The sequence below is a fragment of the Leguminivora glycinivorella genome, chromosome 3, assembly GCF_023078275.1.
Source record: "Leguminivora glycinivorella isolate SPB_JAAS2020 chromosome 3, LegGlyc_1.1, whole genome shotgun sequence".
Taxonomy (NCBI): domain Eukaryota; kingdom Metazoa; phylum Arthropoda; class Insecta; order Lepidoptera; family Tortricidae; genus Leguminivora; species Leguminivora glycinivorella.
Genome location: NC_062973.1, coordinates 13,234,384 through 13,258,058, shown reverse-complemented (window position 1 = coordinate 13,258,058; position 23,675 = coordinate 13,234,384). Strand labels below are relative to the sequence as shown.

Below are 23,675 nucleotides of genomic sequence, written 5' to 3'. Positions count from 1 at the left end.
TGAGGTTCACTAATGCATTAGTTAAGGAATATGTAGTTGGAGATATATCGAGGGATATAGTATAGTTGCTCCGTATATTATGTGTAGTATTTCATAGCCAACCCCCAGATATTTTTTCCCTTCCAGTGTAGTGCTAGTGTACCTATGTTCTACTTCCAGTAGAAAAAGTAAATATCCTTATGCGGCCTTGTCCAATCAATTGTTATACTTGAATTCACCTTGTAACGACTATGTTTGTCCTTCGTCCCAACAACAACGTTATTAACCTCTTATATGGCTACTCGGAAGGAAGTCATTGTTTTATATTGCCACTTTACTTGATATTGTATTTATTAGTTCGCCTCTGGCTGCAGGACGTCCCTTTGTAAATGTATTTACTTAGGCCTGAGTATATACATATTCATTGTTTTTTTGAAAACTTATGTTAAAGCAAGTGGTTGCAGCGTAGACCGTGGCAGACGTATAAAGTTTAAAAGCTAACTAGTTATCTAGTTCATACTTTGTTGTGACTGTTCAGTGTTCACGTCATTATATCATTTGAAAGTAATAAAACTAAATAGAATGTCTTCTTCTTCCTCCTACCCTTATCCCACGTTATGTGGGGTCGGTACAACACGTCTTCCTCTTCCATTCTCCTCTATCTTTCGTCATCTCAACACTCACATCTTTCTTCCTCATATCCTCTTTCACACAATCCATCCAGCGTTGTTTGGGTTTACCCCTCCCTCTCCATCCATCAACCTTCATCTCCAACATTCTTTTGCCTATATGACATTCATCCCTCCTCATTACATGACCGAACCACGCCAACCTGCCACTCCTCATCTTTTCCGTTATAGGCGCAACTTTCAAACTTCCCCTAATATACTCATTTCTGATCCGATCCATTCTGGTCACTCCACACATCCATCTCAACATTCTCATTTCCGCTACGTGCACTCTCTTTTCATCCTCCACCTTTGTCGCCCAGCATTCAGATCCATACAATACAACAGGCCTCACAATCGTCTTGTAGATTTTCCCCTTAAGTTTAACTAAATAGAATGTAAATTTATTATTAATAGCCTACATGGTGTCCCACTGCTGGGCAAATGCCTTCCCAATGGATCTTCATCCGTCACGGTCTTGAGCAATCTCCGGCCAGTCGCTATAAATGTAGTACGTTTATTACTTTTGGATAATTATATCTTCAATGAATTTCAATACTGTAAGAAATATGTATGTATTGTTTATGCACGCAGCCAAAATTGGTAGTTATCGAAGATTGCACCATACTAAAGTCTAATCAAGTTTGAAAAGAATTTCATTCAAATTGGGTCACAGCATTGCGCTCGCAACATACGTGACTAGACTTTCTTTGGTGAAAGACAAACAAAGTGGATCCAGTAAACTCTGCCGGAATTTTCAAATTGGAAAAACATAAACAAGTTTAGATTTTGCATTTTAACAAGATTCCGTTGATTACTTAAATCTTTTCCTCAACCCGAAATTGATTAATATCTTCATTAAGTAAGGTTGTAGCATACAGCCCTTACCTCAATAAAACACGCGCCGAACAAGCCATAGACAAGATAAATAGAAAATAAGCCGGTTCTCAATTACGAAAAATGTGGCATTCAAGAATATTTCAATGTCAAATGTAAAATCATATGGTTTTTACCTTTATTTTGGAATATCTAATATATTAAACGCATTTCAGTATATTTTTCATCTTGATTTAAATTATGAACCAATATATTAATTATTTTTAAAAAGATACTTACTACTGCAATTGAAAACAAACCTGTTAAATTGAAGTTTTACTTGAAAAAAAAAAATAACAGAACTCCCTATATTCTTATGATTACTGCCCAGCAGTTATCGTATAAACCTATAGACAAATAGACTTTCTTATCGTTACTCAAATGAAGTAAATTTGGATGCCACTGACAATAATTTAATTGACAGATTTAAGTGCTAGAGTAGAAAAAAGCTTGTAAAAACAAACAAACCTGTAACAAGACATCTCCAATTTGCAACCGGCCATCCTTCCTGGCCGCGCCGTGCTCGGCTATCCGCGTGACGCTGACGTCGCCCCCGGCCTCGCCGCCCGCGATGCTCAGCCCCAGCCCGCCGGCGCCGCGCTCCAGTGTCACGTCCGACGTCTCCCACACGGACTCGTTATCGGAATCAGATGGCTGCGGAAGATGTTTGTTGTTGAAGTGGGCTGGTTTAAATACCTAATATGAATATTATAGGACGTGCTTGAGATTGACTACCCCACACACACACCGTGTTTCACTTAACACTAAAAACCTGAAAACAGTTTGTTCAGAATCGAGAGTAGAATCGATTGAGCTATATCTTGATGGGGGTAATATTTTTATTTAAATTAGTATTATTAGTTATTTTTTACGTGCCCATTCTATTGTACTCGTAATACAACATTGTGTATATCGCATTGCTAGAGGTTGTTTACCTTTTTTCAGTATTTAGGGGTATTAATACTGGCCGGTTACTTGGACGATTATTTTTTCCGCTACTAGTTTGACGTTGTTTGTCAGTTTAATCTTAATGTTTATCATAAGTCATAACAAATTGAACTCGTACCTAATTACAACCTTGTCATTTTGAATATTGAGTTTATTGGCTTACTGCGATTACCTGTCCAACTTGAAGTTTACTGTGACAAAGCTTTAAAGTGTTTTACAGTGACATCTTAGCTGTCTATTGGTAAACCTTATGTCGTTGCAGTAACGTACACAAATAAATAGTCTTATGGTTTATGATGGTAGTTAGCAATTATTTTATTGAGTGTAGAGCTAAAAGTCAAGTAGAGCTGTACAGAAAATTAAAAATTCAATTAAGAAAAAAGTAACGATCAGATTAAAAGATGAATAGTCTAGATGAGTTTAAAAAAATAAAAATCAGTTGGGGTGTCTGAGGTTTTGAGTGATACCGGAAACACCGTGTAATAAAGAGTACTGTCGTACTGTATGGCCACTCCCGTTCCCCGCTGAAAGTACCGCCCACCCCGTCTCGGTTACCTCACAGTTACCGCCTGTCAAAAACGCGAACAGTCGACCTGTCATATTTCACTCATAAAAGCATAGTACGCGTTCACCTACACAAGCTTAGACTGTGTGCTAGGAACGAACCTTCATATATTTGATCGCCAGTGTCCGAGGTGTGACTCCACGGTAAGCTCGAGAAGGCTTGTATTTGTGGATATACAGACAACGATATAGGTACAGTCGACTACAAAGCGATGTATCCATTTTTCACCTTATTACAAGGCAATAAGGTGAAAAAGTGGATACATCTCTTTGTAGTCGACTGTACTGTACCTTTAATAATAAAAATCTGAACACAGAGAATGCAATATCCTTAGTTCATCGCCTATCGGATAGATTCATACTTACTTACTACTACTACTTGCTTACTTGGCTGCCTTCAGGTTTGAGTAAGATATCAAAACGAGCTGTTTTAGGCACTGGTCCCATCGCGAGCTAGCAAGCTATCAGCTATCGGCTACAAAAACGAACAAAAGATAAGCACCCCGTGTAAATAAAAGAGACACGGCGCTATTAATAGCTCACCGCTAGCCGAGTAACTATAAACATCGCCGTGTCTCTTTTATTTACACGGGAGTGCTTATCTTTTGTTCGTTTTTATAGCCGATAGCTCATAGTTTACTAGCCCAGTGCCTTACTCATGATGACAACATTGGTAATAATAAAAATTTGAACACAGAATTAAATATATCCGTAGTTTTGTGCCAAATGTGTAGAGTTTGTAAAAATAGCCTGTAAAGCGAAAAGCTTGACTCTACATTGGATCTGATAATGATAACTGGATAGTGCGACCTGTAAGTGGTCTTGGCCCTCTTGGCAAAATTTTACATAAAAATGTTTTGGTGTGATAGAATCTACAGGTCGGATGCGACCAATGTCTGCTGGTGCGGCATCACATCTCTGATATTTCGCGATTTTAGCAATGATCTCGTAAAGATGTAATAAGTATGTCCTAAAAATTCACTAATAACATCAAATAGTATCGATAAAAAAACTCGTTGTATTTTAGCGTTATTTTTTGTTATCTCGTTTACTAATCTACTATCTAACTATAACATTAACACATTTTCAAATAGGTATTATATTCACTTTTTTTGTTTTAGGACAATATCAAATGTTACATTAAAGTTGTTGAAATGATAACGGATAACAAGTCACCCGCAAGGCGGGACGTCACGTACACTCGCACGCTCGGTTGACAACCCTATTCGAATAGGAAATGTTTCTCATGCGTTCCACTGGAAATGTCAAATTAATGAAAGTCATCCGCAGTGACTAAGCGTTGACTTGAAATTGGTTTACTGTGTTATTTTTTGACGACACCTATTCGGAAAGAAGCTTTTTGTTTCCCTGCTGCAAGGGATAAAAATGACCCTTCTGTCTGTCTAGAATGTTTTATTGCATGAAAAAATATGAATGTCATAAAAAATATAAAAATATGTAGTAAGCACTATTATGTATATACTTAATTAGTTCTTAGACATAAGTACCTAAAACATAATAAATAATAAACTAAAACTAACTTAAATTAAGTATATACAACGTGTTTCCGGTATCACTCAAAACCTCAGACACCCGAACAGATTTTTATTTTTTTAAATTCATCTAGAGTATTCATCTCTTAATCTGATGGTTACTTTTTTTTAAAATTGAATTTTTAGATTTTTGTACAGCTCTACTTGACTTTTAGCTCTACACTCAATAAAATAATTTCTAACTACCATCATAAACCATAAAACTATTTATTTGTGTACATTACTGCAACAACATAAGGTTTACCAATAGACAGCTAAGATGTCATTGTAAAACACTTTAAAGCTTTGTCACAGTAAACTTCAAATTGGACAGGTAATCGCAGTAAGCAAATTTAAACCCAATATTCAGAATGACAAGGTTGTAATTAGGTACGAGTTCAATTTGTTATGACTTGTGATAAACATTAAGATTAAACTGACAAACAACGTCAAACTCGTAACGGAAAAAATAATCGCCTAAGTAACCAGCCAGTATTAATACTCGTAAATACTGAGAAAGGTAAACAACCTCTAGCAATGCGATATACACAATGTTGTATTACGAATACAATAGAACGTAAGAAATAACTAATCATACTAATTTAAATAAAAATATTACCCCCATCAAGATATAGCTCAATCGATTCTACTTCCGATTCTGAACAAACGGTTTTCAGGTTTTTAGTGTTAAGTGAAACACGGTGTATATTTCAAAAGGACTTACAGAAACTCAATCATAAATGACTATTTGACTATGTTTTTCTTTATTCGTGTTAACTTAACATACTGATTATGCATAATGTCATCAGATATCGCGAAATAATATTTTATCATGACCTAAACTGCTTAGAAAGCGTGTCATTTTGAAAGTAGGTATTGTGTAACATAATTTTCTATAGTATAAGATAAGTTGGAGCTTTATTTTTTTATTAATTTTTGATTGTACAAACCAGTAACCGTACATAATTATTTAGTTAAGCATGAAAGTTCAAAAGTTTTTTCTAATAAAATGTTTTAAACACACGTTTACTGTACATCACTGTCTCTAAGGTTTATTTTTAGAAAATAAGTTATGCGCATACCCCCGGGCATACCAGAAGAAGGTTGTCGGACTAAAATAATTACTCTTAAAGAGCCTTACCGGATGCTGGCGCGTGAGCGATAATGTTTCTCTTGGAAAAAATGATTACGAATTATGTTTTCTGTGTTTTGATCTATTGTTTGTCTTATTGTGTAGCCAAGGAAATTATTGTATAGCTAAAATATCGACACGGACATCGCTGAAATATATTGACGGCTGTTATTTCCTCAAATCAAGTTTTTGTATGAATAAATTTGTTGGAATTGTAGAGCGTACCCCTTAATTAGGCCTAACATTTGCTTTTACTTTTGAATGTCGATTATGGTAGACAGTAGTAATATAGCATTCATAGAAAATTAATTTCTTGTTAATAGTAGACCGGAAATTTGGATATAATGCCGGCTAGGCTAGGTAGTGTCTTTATCAAACATGCAATGAAATAAATACAAATATTGCGTGACAACATTTTAGTGTAAAAAATCACTGTTTGCCTTTATAGAACCTTCTACGTGCTTCTACCTAGCAAACAACGAACCAACGAAAATCAAGTGAAAATGTCAAAACGTACACAAATCAAATATTGCTTAGGGCCTATGTTAGAGTCGCGTTGCACTGTAAACCGTTTGTATCAGTCCTTCTGTTTTCTTTCTTAATTGCTAAATGCTTAGCTGTTAAGTCCCATATATATGTGAACTAGAAATAAAAAAAAATGCTTCCCGGCTATACATTCAATATTGTATGAAACCTCTCTATCGAGTTACAACCGCCTGCGACGAGATTCTTTAAAGCCTATTAAAATGAACGTAATGACAACATTTCATACCATGTCTGAGAAAATCCACCAACGGTGTTATCTAAGTATTGTATATGCGTTATCGGACTGGGTGGTACCTACTTTTTAACCGACTTCAAAAAAGGAGGAGGTTCTCAATTCGACTGAATGTTTTTTTTTTTTTTTTTTTTTTATTTTTTTTTTGTATGTATGTTACTCGATATCTTCGAGAATCGTGGACCGATTTTCAAAAATTTTTTTTTGATCGAACCGGTATAACCCCGAGATGGTCCCATTGGCACCAAGTTAGGGTCTGATGATGGGATCCTGGAGAAATCGAGGGAACTCTTCAAATGTTATAGGCACATGTAATGTTTTTAGTCTATTTTTCAAAGGTACACCAGTATTTACGTCTGATGGTAATAATTTTATGTGGCTGAGCTGATGATGGAAGGTCAACTCCTCAATGGTTAGGAGTTTAAGGATAATTCTTTCACTACTGTACATGTATTCGGACTGATACATATAATATCACTAGGAACCACTAAAAATCAACTGAGCTGATGATGGAAGGTCAACTCCTCAATGGTTAGGAGTTAAAGGATAATTCTTTCACTACTGTACATGTATTCGGACTGATACATATAATATCACTAGGAACCACTAAAAATCAACAAATAAATAAACTTTTTAACAAAAAATAAAACCGCCTTCAAAAATAAGCGCGTTACAAAACACGGAGAAACTAAAAAGCCAAAAATAATAAACCTTTCAATTCAGATTTCTTATCGTATTGCAATAAGCTAAACATCCAAATTATAAACAAATCAATTATTTTTGGAGTCGGTACCAGCCCGTGTATGGTTGGGTGGGGCAAACAGGCAATAGCAAGGCGACGAACAGGTCTGGTACCGACTACAAAAATAATTGATTTGTTTATAATTTGGATGTTTAGCTTATTGCAATACGATAAGAAATCTGAATTGAAAGGTTTATTATTTTTGGCTTTTTAGTTTCTCCGTGTTTTGTAACGCGCTTATTTTTGAAGGCGGTTTTATTTTTTGTTAAAAAGTTTTCTTATCGTTGGTTACCACTCCTTTTTCCGGTCACATTCTTAAGTGCAAACCTACAGCTTCCTGTCGTGATAACACCCCAATCTTTGAAGCAAATACCATAAAATTGTAAGAAAATTTCCCTCGAGTTACAAATAAAATGTTGCAGCGCAAGTAACAAAAGTGTTGTTGATAATATTGTAAAGTGAAACCTGGTAGCTTCCTGGCCCGCGACGGGCGCTTTCCGGGCTTTGCGCTGGCTGCTCCCGCCCGCCTTCGAAGTTGCTAACGTTTGCTGGGAACAAACAGAAAAATAAGTTCGGTCTTCATTTAACGGTATTGATATGTACGGGTAGATATCGTTTTTGGATATTTGAATAGTGTACCTCTCGAAATAAACATTCAGTTGACTTTTATAAAGCTTTAAAAGCTACCTCTAAGAAACAAACGACGGGGACAGATCTAATAAATCGTTACATCTATTACAATTTCGGTAAGTTCATAATGAATTTACTTATTGAAAGTTTATGTAATATTCCATTTAATTTTGAATACAGGTTATAAAAAAAATAATCTGGTAGAGAAAGTCTGCTAGGAATATTACGTTTCCTAATAGTTAGGTAAATCTCTAGATTCAATTCGACTACTCATATATATCTGGCAACGGGTTTCAAAACTCTGATGTGTTTGTTTTAATTAATCTTTGGGTTTTCTGATAAATAGTTAAGTTGAGCTTTGAGCTGAGAGATTGCCGCTATTAATAAAAATAGTTAAAAAGAGTAATGTACGAACTAGATACCTATTTATCGCGAATTTCTTTTATTGCTTTCTTAGTAGTAGTAGTAGTAGTAGTAAAACACTTTATTGTACCAGAAAATAATACAACACACAGGAAAAAGAGCTTATTATAAGTACAAAGGCGAACTTATCCCTTTAAGGGATCTCTTCCAGTTAACCTTTGAGCAATTGAGGGAGAATTGGAGATGGTAGGCATACAGTACAAACGGCGCAGGAAACGAATTCTAGGTAATAATAAATTATAACTTACACTAACATGCAATATATACGAATAAATACATAATATACAACTATACAAATAGCAAATGACATAAATATATAATATATAAATTAAATATATATTTACATAATAAAAGCTACAACTACAAAACCGCATACATCCAATACCTTAGTCTTCATCAGAGAGCCAAAGCTTTTTTAGATTAGCCTTCAGCGACGCGACCGACTGACACTGTCGAAGAGATAAAGGCAAGGAGTTCCACAATTTAACTGCGTAGATTGTAAACGATTTATTATAGGACCTATGTTGGTGGGGCGGGATACTCAAAGTGAGATTCACACTGGAACGGAGCCGGTGCCCGCTACCGTCAGCCAAGTATTTAAATCGTTCTGAAAGATAGGGAGGGGAAGTAGGAGAAAATAAAACATTATACAGGAGAGAAACCACGTGCATGTCTCTACGGCGACGGATGGGCAGCCACTCCAGCTGGGAGCGGAAATGAGAGATGTGGTCAAATTTTCTTAAATTAAAAATGTATCTGATGCACACATTTTGCAAACGTTCGAGCTTGTCAAGTAGCTCCTCGGTAAGGTCCAAAAATGCGATATCCGCATAATCCAGAAGTGGAATCAAAAGCGACTGCGCAAGGACAACCTTTGTACGGAACGGAAGGAAGCTTTGGAGACGTCGAAGCGAGTGAAGAGAGGCAAAGAGTCGCCTGCTAATTTCAGTCACATGGGGTGCCCACGAGAGAGTCTGATCAATGACAATGCCTAAGTTCCTGACAGTAGAAGAGAAAGGAATGAGTGTTCCATCGAAGAAAATTTCAGGCACTGTCATTTCAGACAACTTGGAGATGAAATGAGGACTCCCAATCAAAATCGCTTGCGACTTCTTCGCATTAACCATAAGGCCAAAAGAAGCTGCCCAAGAACAAATAGAGTCGAGATCCCGGTTGATTCGGCTTATTAAAAAATCTAAATTGTCTATGCTTGCCGCTGAGTAGATTTGCAGGTCATCTGCATAGAGATGATAAGACGAAGCAAGAGACTTCGTGATCCCATCGATAAACAACGAAAAAAGTAAAGGAGATAGCACAGCGCCCTGCGGCACTCCCGCTGACAGATCGCACCAGGAGGAGACTGTGTCATCGACCATGACCCGTTGGCGTCTTCCAAGTAGATAGTCACGAAACCAAGAAAGAGTTAAAGGAGATAGGTTATAATTACGAAGAATAGCCAGAAGAATATCAAAATCCACGGAGTTAAAGGCACTGCTGAAATCTAGGAGAACCAGAGCTGTAACCTCTTTGTTTTCTATGTTGAGGCGGAAGTCGTCAGTAACCTTAACTAATGCCGAAACAGTACTATGCCCTGGGCGGAAGCCAGATTGAAAGGGATTAAAGAGATTATGTCTGTTAAGAAACGAAGAGAGAAGTCTGTTGGCATAGTGTTCAATTACTTTAGAGAGAATTGGGAGAATAGAGATTGGGCGGTACTGGGAGAAAGAAGTCGGACTAGAGACCTTTGGTAGCGGGATCACGTTAGCAAGTTTCCAAGATGAGGGAAAGGAGCCAGAAGCAAAAGAGAAATTGATGATCTCGGCCAGGACAGGTGCGATAATATCCGCCACTAACATGATCATGGCCAGACTGAACCCATCTTCTCCGACGGCTTTAGTTTTGATGGTTCGCAGAATAGCAAGAACCTCCTGTGGTTCAATAGGGCGGAACTGAAACAGAGACGAATCGGGTCGAGGAACACTGGCTAGAAGGGAGAGAGTTCGTTGCTTAACTGAAGAGTCAAGTTCGACCGGAGAAGAACTGAAATGTCGATTAATGGCATCTAAGTCAAGGCCACTCACCGGATCTTGCTGAGTTTTGCCCACCCCAAGAGATTTGAGAAATTTCCACAGCTTTGTGGGGGGACAGTCATCAATTGCCTGGTGTATATACCGACGTCTTGCATCTCTACATGCCTTATTACAACGGTTGCGTAAGGTCATGTAAGCACTCTGATTAGCACACGAAGGATCATTTCGGAGTCTGACGCGAGCACGATTCCGCTTCGCCATGAGGGCCTTAATCTCATCTGTAAGCCATGGCGCGGGGTAGTGCTTGACTCGAGTAGGCTTTAGAGGAGCGTGCTTATCAAAGATCGCGAGCAATACGTCGTTGAAAGTCCCCAGTTTTACGTCAATATCATCAGCCAACTGTAAGGCTGACCAATCAGCCATGCGCAGGTCATCTTGGAGAGCCTGTATGTCAACGTCTAGAAGGTTTCGGCGCAGCACTATTTTATGACGCTTTTTGGGGGACGAATTTTGAAAGAAGCGAAAATAAGGTCGTGATTAGAGAAGGCTGGTGCGTTAAATTGTCCATGCCGTGCCACTATTTCGGCGGAAGAAGTAAGAATTAAATCAAGTTGGGAGGGAGGACCATTATGTGGAAAGTGAGTGGGGCCGAGGGGTAAGATTTCAAAATTTAGGGAGGATGCCAGTGAGTTAAGCTTGCGAGACCGGTGATCGTTTTTTATGAGACACGTATTGAAATCCCCCATAATAATACGATGATCAAAGTTAGGCGATAAATCCACTAGAGCATTCTCAAGTGCATCGAAATAATTAACCATAGAAGAGGGGCTGTAAAATACTCCTAGAAGAACTTTGCTGTGATGTAAGATGACTTCCAGGAAAAGATATTCCGGAGCGTTTGAGTAGACTGCGGGAGATTGAGAAACTACTTGACAAGCTATATCGCTTTTAATATATATGGCAACACCGCCACCGCGAACCATGCTGCCGCCATTACCATCTCTAGTGCCGATTCGGTCATTTCGGAGTAGACGGTAGCCAGCTAGTGGGTATAGTGTTGACGGCAAAGAGGGCTTAAGCCACGATTCCGAGATGAGGATTGCGTGTATGTTTTTAACGTCAAAAGTGGCTAATAAATCAGGAAAGTGTGCAGGTATACTTTGTGCATTGATGTGAACAATATTGAAACTCTTCCCCGCGTTATCGAAAGTGTCATGTAACCGCTCATTCAAATCTGGAATATCGGGAGCGTCGCTAAAAGAATCGTAAGTGCTGGACGAAGACAGTGAAAAAAACTCGCTATCAAGACTTGTATTCAAAATATCAGACATCTGCGGTAAGTAGAACAAAATAAATAACTATATATATAAATAATTATTATTATTATATTCCTAAAACTAAAAATGTACACTTGCAAGCAGAAAAACGTATCTAAAAAGAAATTAAGACGAAAAAATTAAAGCTATATTCCGTAAATTCACCTCAAATGCTCGCCAGCAGCTGAACAGTCAATTAAAGCATAAGAAAAGTACATCGTATTCATTTGGATATTACTTAAAGCATTTAAACAATAGGGCAGTAATTAAGAACTACTTATTAAAATAATTGGATGGAAAAAAGTCGAGAAATTATACACTTCACCAAATACACTAGGGGAGAAACGGAACGCAATTGTCAAACCATTTTGACAGTGACGGCGGTGACAGTGACAGCAGTGTTGTCAGATCTACTGATTTAGCAGTAGATCTACCTGATTTTGAAAAAATCTACTGATCTACTGCTTTTTTTGTAATTTTTCAAGAAATCTACCTGATTTTTTCCAAATCGATATTTTTTAGTATAAACAATTTGATTGGCTTCAAATTTTTACTATAGACGGGTCAACAACTTAGTCAAGGCGCGAAATTAAAATTTTCTGTGGATCAACTTGCATCCCTTCATTTTTTAAAGTTGCTGATTTTTTCTAGTGACAGAAATCGCTTGACAGACTTTATATCAATTATATCTGTGATTGTTCGTAATGTAGTGGTAGCTTATTGGTATTAGAAATAGCGATTTAGGGGGGTGCAAGAAGTTTGATGTTTGTATTCTAACTGGTTTTATATGTGTTCATATAAAATAATAGTACATTACGTCAGATGCCGGGAAAGAAGGGCTTACATGTGATACGAAGCCTGTACGCCCTTTTCACGGCGAGGCATGTATAGTGCTTTTCTCAAACTTGCAATGAAATGAAAAAAAAAATCTCTTGATAGTTTTGATAAAACTGGGCAAAAACAAAACTTTTCTAATTCCGCGCCAAAAAATTTTTTTTACTCTGAGGTAACTTATTAAACGGTGACATTCAGGTGCATTTTTACTGGTACAGGTGAACTGTACTATGAAATATCATCTTCACTCAGCTCACCGGATACGTAGTAGTCCCGACAACATTTCATTGCAAGTTTGAGAAAAAGTACTTATTTGTGCAACTGCCCCATCGATACTGAATAGGAATGGAATCAATTGAATGCATCCTACACCTGATAAAACAAAGTCCCCCTTCGCGTCTGTCTATGTGTGTTCGCGATAAACTCAAAAACTACTGAACGGATTTTCATGCGGTTTTCACCTATGAATAAGTGATTCTTGGGGAAGGTTTAAGCATATAATTTGTTGAGACTTTGTTTGATATATGATGATATTTGCTAAACAAGTCAGACAAAATCCCACAGGCTGAGAGCCTTAATCGAAAACGCCGCTGCCCAACCGTTTCAGCTATATCAATGAGATATATAACGAAATACTGTATCTCTCATAGGTTTACATAAAAGTCCGCGAAAGCATATAATTATGCCTATCTTTTACGGATAACTTACTATGTATATATAACCATTTCTAATTAATCCCCATGCGTAGCTGGGGCGGGCCGCGGGCCGCTTGTGTCGAATAAGTTTATCTTCGTAAAAATTGTATGGGATAAGTTTTTTCTTGATGTGTGGCTTTTCGATTCGGTTTTTTTTCATACAAAAATTTGATCATGGATAAGAAAAAAAGTTTGCCAAAAATTACATTTGTATGTTTTTTCCAAAACCTATAAACGCAAATCTTCATGAATTTGAAATCGCGAGAAGTCTAAAAGAGTTCCAGGACCGTTTTCGTGTAACAGCATAATTTTTCTTTCATTCTTCTTCACTTGGTATCAATATTTGTAGTCTACTGCTTTTTCTCCCGATCTACTGGTTTTTTATTCATTTTTCTACTTCATATTTCAAATTCCGTCTGGCAACACTGAGTGACAGCTTAAACTTACAAACACCCTGCAGACAAGATTACTCGAGAATTGAATATCATTTAACCTACATAATTGCCGTACAGAGTTAAAGTAAATGTGACGTGATATCCGGAACTTCGAATGGCTGACCTTGAGAGTACATATTAGGGAGAAGTGCTCACACAGAAGAATTAAATATATTAGTTAAGAGATCATTGCAGTTAAACACCCATATACAGTTGAATAAATGACACTATGCCGTCGATTGCGACTGACATCGAGACTTCACTTTCGCGAGCCTCGATTTGGAAGGACCCTGCGCTCCGCCGAGGTGGCAGTACTCCTGGCAGCGTTAGGCAGCACGGGTACACCGCTGAGCTGCTCATCTCTATTAGTGGACGTCACTGGGGCGGCTCCGAGGGCGTTCGATGGCACCGGTAGTGCACGGAGCTCCATCAGAGTTGTAATTTTGTGTCGCGAGCCATCTGGACATATGACAACAACCCGGCCATCGCTAGTCCAGCTACCTTTGACTCCGTAGATGCGCCGGGCTTCAAGGAATACGGCATGCCGAGTGTTGGTTAGGAACTCTGATAAAGTGTAACCGGAACCTTTAAGATGCTTCTTGGCAGCCCATACAGCGTCCCTCGTTTTAGGGCAGGAGAATTTTATAAGTACCGCCCTGGGCTTGGAGGCCACTTTGTTCTTACCAAGTCGGTGACAAGAGATGAAGCAGTTAGCAGAGATGTCACTTAGCTGCAGCCTGTTTTGACAAATGTCCTGTACCGTAGATGGGACAATTTCACCCTCAGCCTCCGGGACTCCATGCAGCAGCAATATTCCAGCCCGCGACCGAGTTTCCAAATCCTCCAATGCCTTAAAGACTATGTCCAACTGAGTCTGCAGGCCTGAAAGCATCTTTTTTACGAGATCCTTGAAGCTATTGAAGTCGTCTTGGACTGCTGGTGGTGCCACAGCCTCTGTAGAGATTGAGTTCTCAAAACTGTCCATACGAGTGTTGAAAAGATCTTTCATACCGTTCACTTCCTTTTGGAGCTGGGACAGGAGATCCATGGCAGTATGTGTTGTGAAAGTGTTGTGCAGTTTAGTCCTTATTTGTAGAAATAATGTTGAGAAAACAGCTGTGGGTGGCACTGAGGTGAAGTATTAACACATTTGAAGCTCTTTGTATTGTTAAACTGTTGTAAATTAATTTAAATAAAATAAAATTCGCCAGTAAAATTTAAATACGTGTTTACACTTTGCCTACCCTTTTTTTAGTACCTACATAGCTTGCGGCTTATTTGAAGATACTTCTTAAAAGGTCGTGGGTTCGAACCCCGGCTCGAACACGAATTTAGACGGTATATAAATATGTAAAATTTTTAGAATAAGTATCATAATTTCGCCAGCCTACGTATAACTCGCTGTGGCGCAGTAGTAAACCTTTTGCTCACGAGATTCTGAGTTCCAATATCCTCGGTGCCATAACTTTTTGTATTTTTGGTTTTGAATTTTAATATCATATATTTAAGCTAGTGAAAAAAGACAAGCCTCTTTAGGTTAAAAAAAAATGTTTTTTATTTTATTTTCATGTGTTCGATTGAATTTCATACTATTTTAGTTGAATCATTTTTGACATTAAATATGAGTAAACGTCTTCAAAAAGTAAGGCAATAAACAACATGTATTAAAAATACATATTTTTGAATAAATAAATTGATTTATTTGAGCGCTAGAAAATACAATAAAATTCTTTCAGTCAAGATTGACTGCCATCTCTCGACAGAGGGCTAAAACATTTAGAACCTCAGTTTTGACATTTTGACTGTCTTTACTTAATACACTTTCCACTACATTATGTGATTCATAAATTTCATAATAAGACTACATGGGAGGTATGCACATAAACTGTACGTTCCTAGACATAGATTAAGCATATATAGTAAAACTGTATATATTATGGCAATCAAATTGTATAAAAAGATTCCTAAAGACATTGTATCAATAACAGACTTAAATAATTTCCAGAGGAAAATGTTTGTTTGATTACTAGACATGTGTTTTTATTCAGTTAACGAGTTCCTTAGCAATAAATTGTAATATTTCTACGCCGATGTAGGCAGAATATGACGCACCTATTGTAACTTGACCATCTCTGTATGTACCATATTCTAAGAAATAAAGATTTATATTTCTATTACAACTTATGATGACCTGATATGTATCAATCCTCAAATCCTAGATGGCGTTATTGTTACTACTGAAATAAATGCTTATTACTGTTCACAAAGAATCATGAGTCTCAATTATCATTAAAATATTGCGAGGATATCAGAAATTGCCCATCCTTTCTCTGTATGAAATCCTCAAACGCTCCTGTCTATAAGATTTAGTTATTTCGCATTTATCAAACATCGTTGGTGCAAACAAACATTTTTCACACACGCTAAGCTGGCGTTTTTATTTTGATTTTACATTACCCCCGGACGGATATTTTTTAAGTTAAACGGTTTTATTTAAACCTCAAAGTGTACTAAAAACTAGAAAATAATATTTGGAGTCCCAGAGTGCTTCTTTCTGAACAGTAACAGTACAGTCCTTATAGGACGACGAGTAGCAATATACATAAACTGTTTTTGAGTTGTAATCAAAACACGAGTTAGGATTTTTTTTGACCCTTAAAAGCGAAAATAGGCAGCCCACTTCCCGGGCTAGCGTTGATACACTTACAAAACTAAAGTTGATAACAAAACCAAAATGGACGACTTGGGGCAAAGGCACAAAAGGGGCTCGGGGCCCCACCAAAAAGATAAACAGACTCAGTACCTATTTCAAATAAGTAAGGTTAGGGTTGTCTTGCTACCCTTAAGACCACAACTAAGGGAGGAGGCTTATAACAAAAAAAATAGAATGACCAACGAATTATCTAAACTAAATTAGGTTGGGGTCTTTTTCGTGACCCTTAAAAGCGAAAATAGGCAGCCTACTCCCCGGGCTAGCGTTGACAGTGACACGCTTATAAAACTAAAGTTGATAAAAAAACCAAAATGGACGACTTGGGGCAAAGCAGCCACAAGGGGGGCTCGCCCGCCGCCAAAGAGATAGACCAACGCAGTACTTATTTTAAATAAATAAGTTTGGTTAGGGTTATCTTGCGTATCGGTTGACTCAGGTGGTGACCGGGCACGGGTGCTTTGGACACTACCTGCACCGGATAGGGAGAGAGCCGAGCACCCAGTTCCTGGACTGCGGTGTGGAGGACGATACGGCCCAGCACACCCTTGAGGAGTGTAGTCGCTGGGCTGTGGAAAGGGCTGCGCTGGTCGCAGCCACAGGACTGGTGGACCTCTCGCTGCACAGCGTCATAGCGGCGATGCTGAGCAGCGAGAGAAGATGGGATGCGGTGGCCTCCTTCTGTGAAGACGTCATGTCACAGAAGGAGGCGGCGGAGAGAGAGCGTGAAGCTGCGGCTGACGCGCTGCCTCTCCGTCGAAGACGGCAGGGTCGAAGGCGACGAGCATTCTTGCGCCACGACCCTTAGTGGGGCCAGCGGGTACGGGACCCGCATTGCACCGGCCCCACTAACCCCGTCGAGGGAGGGATCAAGCGTTTCTGATCCCTCTCTCCCTAACCTGTGCGGATGCCCTGTAACAATTCGGGGTTGCCGGAGGGCGCCAACGCCATGGTGGACAGAGGAGACCCGATGATCCCATGACGCCCTCGCGAACGGCACAGAGGGCGAAACGCCGGAGTGGGGTTTAGTGGGTAAACCTCTTTCCCTCCCTCTCGACAAGAGAGGGGGCCGAAGGAGGGAGTCCCCCCCCCCTTCAAGGCCTTCCCGCGGCTGGGGGGACGGTGCGTAACGCATTCCCCACTCCGACAAAAAAAAGGGTTATCTTGCGACCCTGAAGAGCGAGAACAAGGGGGGGGGGGGCTACTTCCGTCTTCCGTTATCCCACTTCCAGGGCTAGCGTTGATAAAATAACAAAGCCAAAATTGACGACTTGGGGCGAAGCAGCCACCAGGGGGGGCCAAAAAGGTAGACCAACGTACCTTTTTCAAATAAGTTAGGTTAGGGTTTTCTTGCGACCCTTAAGACCACAAATAGGCAGCCCACGTTGCGAGCTAGCGTTGACACGTTTACAAAACAAAACCAAAAATGGAGAAGCCCCCGCAAAAAAAAAAGTTCAACGTAGTATTTAAAATATGTTGGGTTATTTATTTCTTGTGACCCTTAAGAGCGAAAATAGACAGCCCACTTCGCGGGCTAGCGTCGATACGCTTACCAAACAAAAATTGATAACAAAACTAAAATGTGGGACGGAGGGCAAAGCATCCACAATGGGGGCAGGGCAAGGCAAGCATGATAGCTCCGCAGTTTTTATACATTTTGTTAAATGCAGTAATTGCCATAAAAGGGTTTGAGTTGAGTGCCTATTATAGCGTATTATTAGTATTATGTCGCTGTCGTGATTTGACTGTGACAATCACTAAATATTTTTCAGCTTTGCGTTTTCTAAGCATGTCGCGAAGGTCTACAGCTCACAGAGCCACTATAGTATACATACAAGTAAATAATTAAATCAGATAAGTCCAGTACTGACTAATTTCTTATTTAGGTATATAAAGCAAATCAAAAATTATGGAGGCACAGAATCTGAAGGCATCAATATAACTTATTATAATAGTTTATTCTAGGAACGAAGAGCTAATATAATTTTTCAGTGGCAATAAAAAATAACTGAAAAGTTATTTTCTAGCGAGGGAAGCTGAACAATATTTTGCTTTGCTTTCATTTATTCCGTGGTGGCAATACTGGCAATGCAAATTGAACTTATGGGATATCTCGCCTTTCCTTGAAGTATAAATTAAATTATTACCTATTAGATTTGCATTTAGCTTTTTGTTTTATTTTGATATTGCATTGCGAACCTGTAGGTTCTAAATGTATTTAGACATGAAAAAAAAATGAGCATAATATAATCAAACTAACGATTTTATCCACTGGATATAATAATAGAAAAGGTAAGAGCTAAACGCCTAGCATGGTATAGACATGTAATGCGAAGAGATGAAACTCAATGTGACGAGAAAGGTACGAATGAATGTAAAGGAAGTAACCGGGAAAGGAAAACCAAGGAAAGGGTGGATTGTGAGAAAGATGATATGAAACGAAAGCAAGTGAATTATGAGATGACGGGCGATAGAGAGGTGTGGAAGAGGAATACATGCTGCGCCGCCGCCAAATGACTAGGACAAGGGCAAGTCTAGATCAAGAACTCAAGACGATGATGATGATTACATACACCGGGCAGACGGGGCAATTTACATTTCAAAATAGTTGAAACGCAACGTAAATGTTTATTTGTCTGCATTATTGTTTAATAATAATAGAAGTTAAATATGTATTGCAAACAAGAGTATGATATATCGCGACGGCTTGCCGGAGCCATTTTTAAACATTCGAGTTTGCAATATGCTTAGGCCCCACGTTCACCACACTTGCAATAAATATGAAAACGATAAGAAAAGTTAATAATTAAGTTAAGTTAGTAATTTAAATTTCAAAATCCCTCAGTAGAACGGTTTTTCTATAACTGCCGTACCGCTCCGCCTGCGTGCAATTTCACATTTACTGTGCGAGTGTAATGAAAATGATAAACACAATTTGTCAAACTCTAAACTGCCTCCGTCCATCCGGAGTAGATACGTAATAGTCGTTAATGAAAAGTAAAAATATGTTTTCCCCTCACTAGCTCGGAAACACGTGTTTTGTCCTAAAGGACAAAAGACAAAGGGTATTAAAAATACCAGCGGGTAAAAACGCATTTTATCCACTAGTGGGTAAAGTAATTTGACCTTGAATAAAGTCAAATTAACTGCTTTAAAATTTATAAGTAGGTGAATCTAGTAATAAAGATGATTTACCTGTGGAACTACTGGAAGCTGTGATAAACGCATTTTTTGCGTTGTAGTTTTCTCGCTATATTGAGGGGAAAAATTTTAAAATAACTATTAGTCCTCGTTAAAATGTTAAATCTAAAGACCCTTGTGTTTCGTTGACTCATGTTTGTGAAAAAAATGTCTTAAGTTCATACTTAACTTAAGACATTTTTTTCACAAACATGAGTCACCGGTTATTCAGCTATTCACATTCACGCCATGGAACTTGCGAATACAAAATTTTGCTATGCTGTTAACAGACGCTGTGGGACGAGCTTTATAGCCTTATTCTCGAGAGACAGTACTATCGGAGTTCTACAAAAAGGGTGACCCACATATGTAAAAAGGTTTTTGATCTGGATATTTGGATATACATGCGTCTCTTTTCTACAAAAACCATTATAACATTATATCAAGTTACTCAAATTAAATACTTGTCTAGAAATATTATATACTATAACTCTAATTGCTAATTCGAGTCCAAAAAAACTACGACAGATACGTCAATGTCACAGCTGTCAATGTCACTTATGTCACTGTCAAAATACTTTTCAGGTTTCGCCAACCTTCTACATTCTTTATCTGGCACGTAAGAAATCCAAGAATACTTGATGATAAAATTGTGAAGAAAATTCGTTTTAGTTTTTTTGTTTTAATTCTCATACGTCAAATTAGTTCCACCGGTCGCCACTAATGATAAATGTTGGTAATTCGCATTATATTACGTGTATTTGTGACAATCAAAAAAATGAAAAAATGTTGCAGGCGTCCATAGGTTACGGTGACCGCTTTACATCAGGCGGACCGTATACTTGTTTGCCACCGACGTAGTATAAAAAAAAAATCAACATCACCTTCATTCACGTTGCTAATAATAATAAAACTTCGTATGTTACACCCGCGCTCGTCTGTTATGAGATTGTACATCCCACGGAAGTGTGGAGGTCGAGGCTTCCTAAATGCCAAAGATCTCCACAACCGTGAGGTGTACAATCTCAGGAATTACTTCCTTAACAACGAGTGTGGGATGCATCGTGATGTGGTGGCAGTTGACGGAAACCTCACGCCGCTCTCCTTGGCGAAAGAGAACTGGCGCAAACCTGTGGTACTAAGTACTGCGGACCGCAAGGCGGTATGGGAGAGCAAGCAGCTCCACGGGCGGTTCTACAAGGCCCTCACGGGACCCGATGTAGACCTGCTCGCATCGGTGAACTGGTTACGATTCGGGGACCTCTTCGGAGAAACCGAGGGTTTTGCCTGTGCAATTGCGGACGAAGTTATGATGACGAACAACTACCGGAAATATATCCTGAAGGACGGTACGGTAGACATTTGTCGGGCATGGCGCCATCCCGGAGAGTCACTCAGGCATATTATTTCCGGTTGTTCTCATCTTGCTAACGGCGAGTACTTGCACAGACATAATCTCGTAGCCAGGATTATTCACCAGCAACTTGCTCTTCAATACGGCCTTGTGGACACGAAGTACCGTACTACAAGTACTTACCTGCGCTAGTTCTTGAAAATGGTCGTGCCACGCCCTATTGGGATCGATCTATTATCACTGACAGGACTATTGTAGCCAATAAGCCTGACATTGTGATAATAGATCGACTGCAACGCCGGGCAGTGCTCGTTGACATCACCATCCCCCATGATGATAATCTCGTGAAAGCCGAGAAGGACAAGTCCAGTAAGTACCTAGACTTGGCTCACGAGATAACCGCCATGTGGGATGTTGATTCAACGATCATTGTTCCGATAGTCGTTTCAGCGAACGGTCTCATAGCGAAGAGTCTTGACCAACATCTTAAGAGACTCTCGCTAGGTGACTGGATCAAGGGCCAGATGCAGAAGGCGGTGATCTTGGACACGGCGCGGATAGTCCGACGGTTCCTCTCTCTGCAGCCCTAACCACCGGCAGCTTAGGCCCTGCCCCGCTGCTGGCGGCACCCTAGGTTATGTTTTTTATAATGTGTTTATATGTTTTTTCTACTCCCGTACTGTTATTCGTGAGTTACAAGGTCGTGCATAGAACTTAAAAACCCTACATAAAAGATGTCAGGACAAGTCTATCTATATAGTCTAAACCCTGAAAACATTTAGTAGAAGTAGCACGATATAGCTGTTACAGTTCAGTAAATACATTGCTACCAACTTAACAAACCAATTCGCAGAGTCGAGACTCCTTCGTTTTCTGCTGCGTTCATTGGCGACGCGTCGAATCGCATTCAAATGTATGAGAACTCGATTCAACTCGGCTCGATTCGTCTTAGTGGCCAGGCTTCAAAGAACCATACCATAGACAGTTTTATTTTCATGTTTGCACTCAAACTGCATATTCAAAATGGTAGGCGGTCCACTAGATAACTAAGATGACTGAAAGTAGGTATTTGTTGATTTATAATTTTCTTTCAAAATAAGTGCTTGGTCGTAGAAAAAGTATTGTATGCAACGGTGTTTAACTGAGTCAAAAAATGCTCGTGGCGTCTTTATTAACAATTTTCGGCTTCGCCTCAAATTGTTACCCACGCCACTCACCTTTTTTGACCTCTTTTAACCACCAGTTGCATAAAATACTATTTTTATATTGTTTTGTATGTGTTTTTGTATTTTACTTTTATATCTATATTATAAACAGGCTAGCCTAAGAAAGAAAATAAATACTGAGAATAAAACTTAAACCAGACAAATATATGCACTAAAGATGCCCTGTCTCAGTCCGGTGCAATTTTCGCCAATGTTTATTAAATTAGTCATTGGAGTCTAACAACCCATTACCAATATTAGAATGTTATTGCTGAAGGGTAGCACCTGAACTGGCTCTCAGAATGGCGCGTGGCGAAGTCAGGGGCTCACGAAAGGTATTTCCTTAGCGTATTGAACGAGTGCCCAATGTATCTCTGAGACTCCTCAGGAGATTTGGAACCATAAATTGAAGAACATTACTCAAACTTACTTACGTACTTGCAAATACTCTCTTTAAGGTAAAACAATAGATCATTACATGTGCCATTTTTTATCTAAAAGGTTCATAAGTGTCGGTTGTCAATAAAGCGCTACTTGCATATTAACGTCTGTCTATCATATATCAGAGATGTAGTCTGTATATCTGTGTATCATGCATAATAATAAATTCAAATACAGTTTGACAGACCATGGTGTCATGGCCGCTTCCAAAACAATGGCGGCCGTGGCAACCATAAAGCCCACTATACACTATTTCGCTGATTAGCTAATTGTAAAATATATGTATAAAAACCGGCCAAGAGCGTGTCGGGCCAAGCTCAGTGTAGGGTTCCGTAGTTTCCCTATTTTTCTCAAAAACAACTAAACCTATCAAGTTGAAAACAATTTTCCTAGAAAGTCTTTATAAAGATCAACTTTTGTAATTTTTAGGGTTCCGTAGTCAACTAGGAACCCTTATAGTTTCGCCATGTCTGTCTGTCCGTCCGTCCGTCCGTCCGCGGATAATCTCTGTAACCGTAAGCACTAGAAAGCTAAAATTTGGTAGCAATATGTATATCAATCACGTCAACAAAGTGCAAAAATAAAAAATGGAAAAAAATGTTTTATTAGGGTACCCCCCCTACATGTAAAGTGGGGGCTGATTTTTTTTTTCATTCCAACCCCAACGTGTGATACATAGTTGGATAGGTATTTAAAAATGAATAAGGGTTTACTTAGATCGTTTCTTGATAATATTAATATTTTCGGAAATAATCGCTCCTAAAGGAAAAAAAAGTGCGTCCCCCCCCTCTAACTTTTGAACCATATAATTATTTAAAAAATATGAAAAAAATCACAAAAGTAGAACTTTATAAAGACTTTCTAGGAAAATTGTTTTTAACTTGATAGGTTCAGTAGTTTTTGAGAAAAATACGGAAAACTACGGAACCCTACACTGAGCGTGGCCCGACACGCTCTTGGCCGGTTTTTTTCATATTTTTAAACATATAGTTCAAAAGTCAGAGGGTGGGGGACACACTTTTTTTTCCTTTAGGAGCGATTATTTCCGAAAATATTAATATTATCAAAAAACTATTTTAGTAAACCCTTATTTATTTTTAAATACCTATCCAACAATATATCACACGTTGGGGTTGGAATGAAAAAAAAAACCAGTCCCCACTTTACATGTAGGGGGGGGGTACCCTAACAAAAGATTTTTTTT

The 23,675-nt window shown here is 38.8% G+C and overlaps 1 protein-coding gene across 1 annotated transcript in view; it reads right to left on the bottom strand.

The window, feature by feature from the left end:
• The window catches only part of LOC125224646 (disks large homolog 2-like), a 54,711-nt gene that overhangs the window by 27,028 nt on the left and 4,008 nt on the right, over nt 1-23,675 (bottom strand). Inside the window, exons 2-3 of the mRNA XM_048128074.1 lie at nt 7,685-7,767; nt 1,992-2,177 (exon numbers count right to left, since the gene is read on the bottom strand). Coding sequence (XP_047984031.1) covers nt 1,992-2,177; nt 7,685-7,767 — 269 coding nt within the window. The remainder of the gene's footprint in view (nt 1-1,991; nt 2,178-7,684; nt 7,768-23,675) is intronic.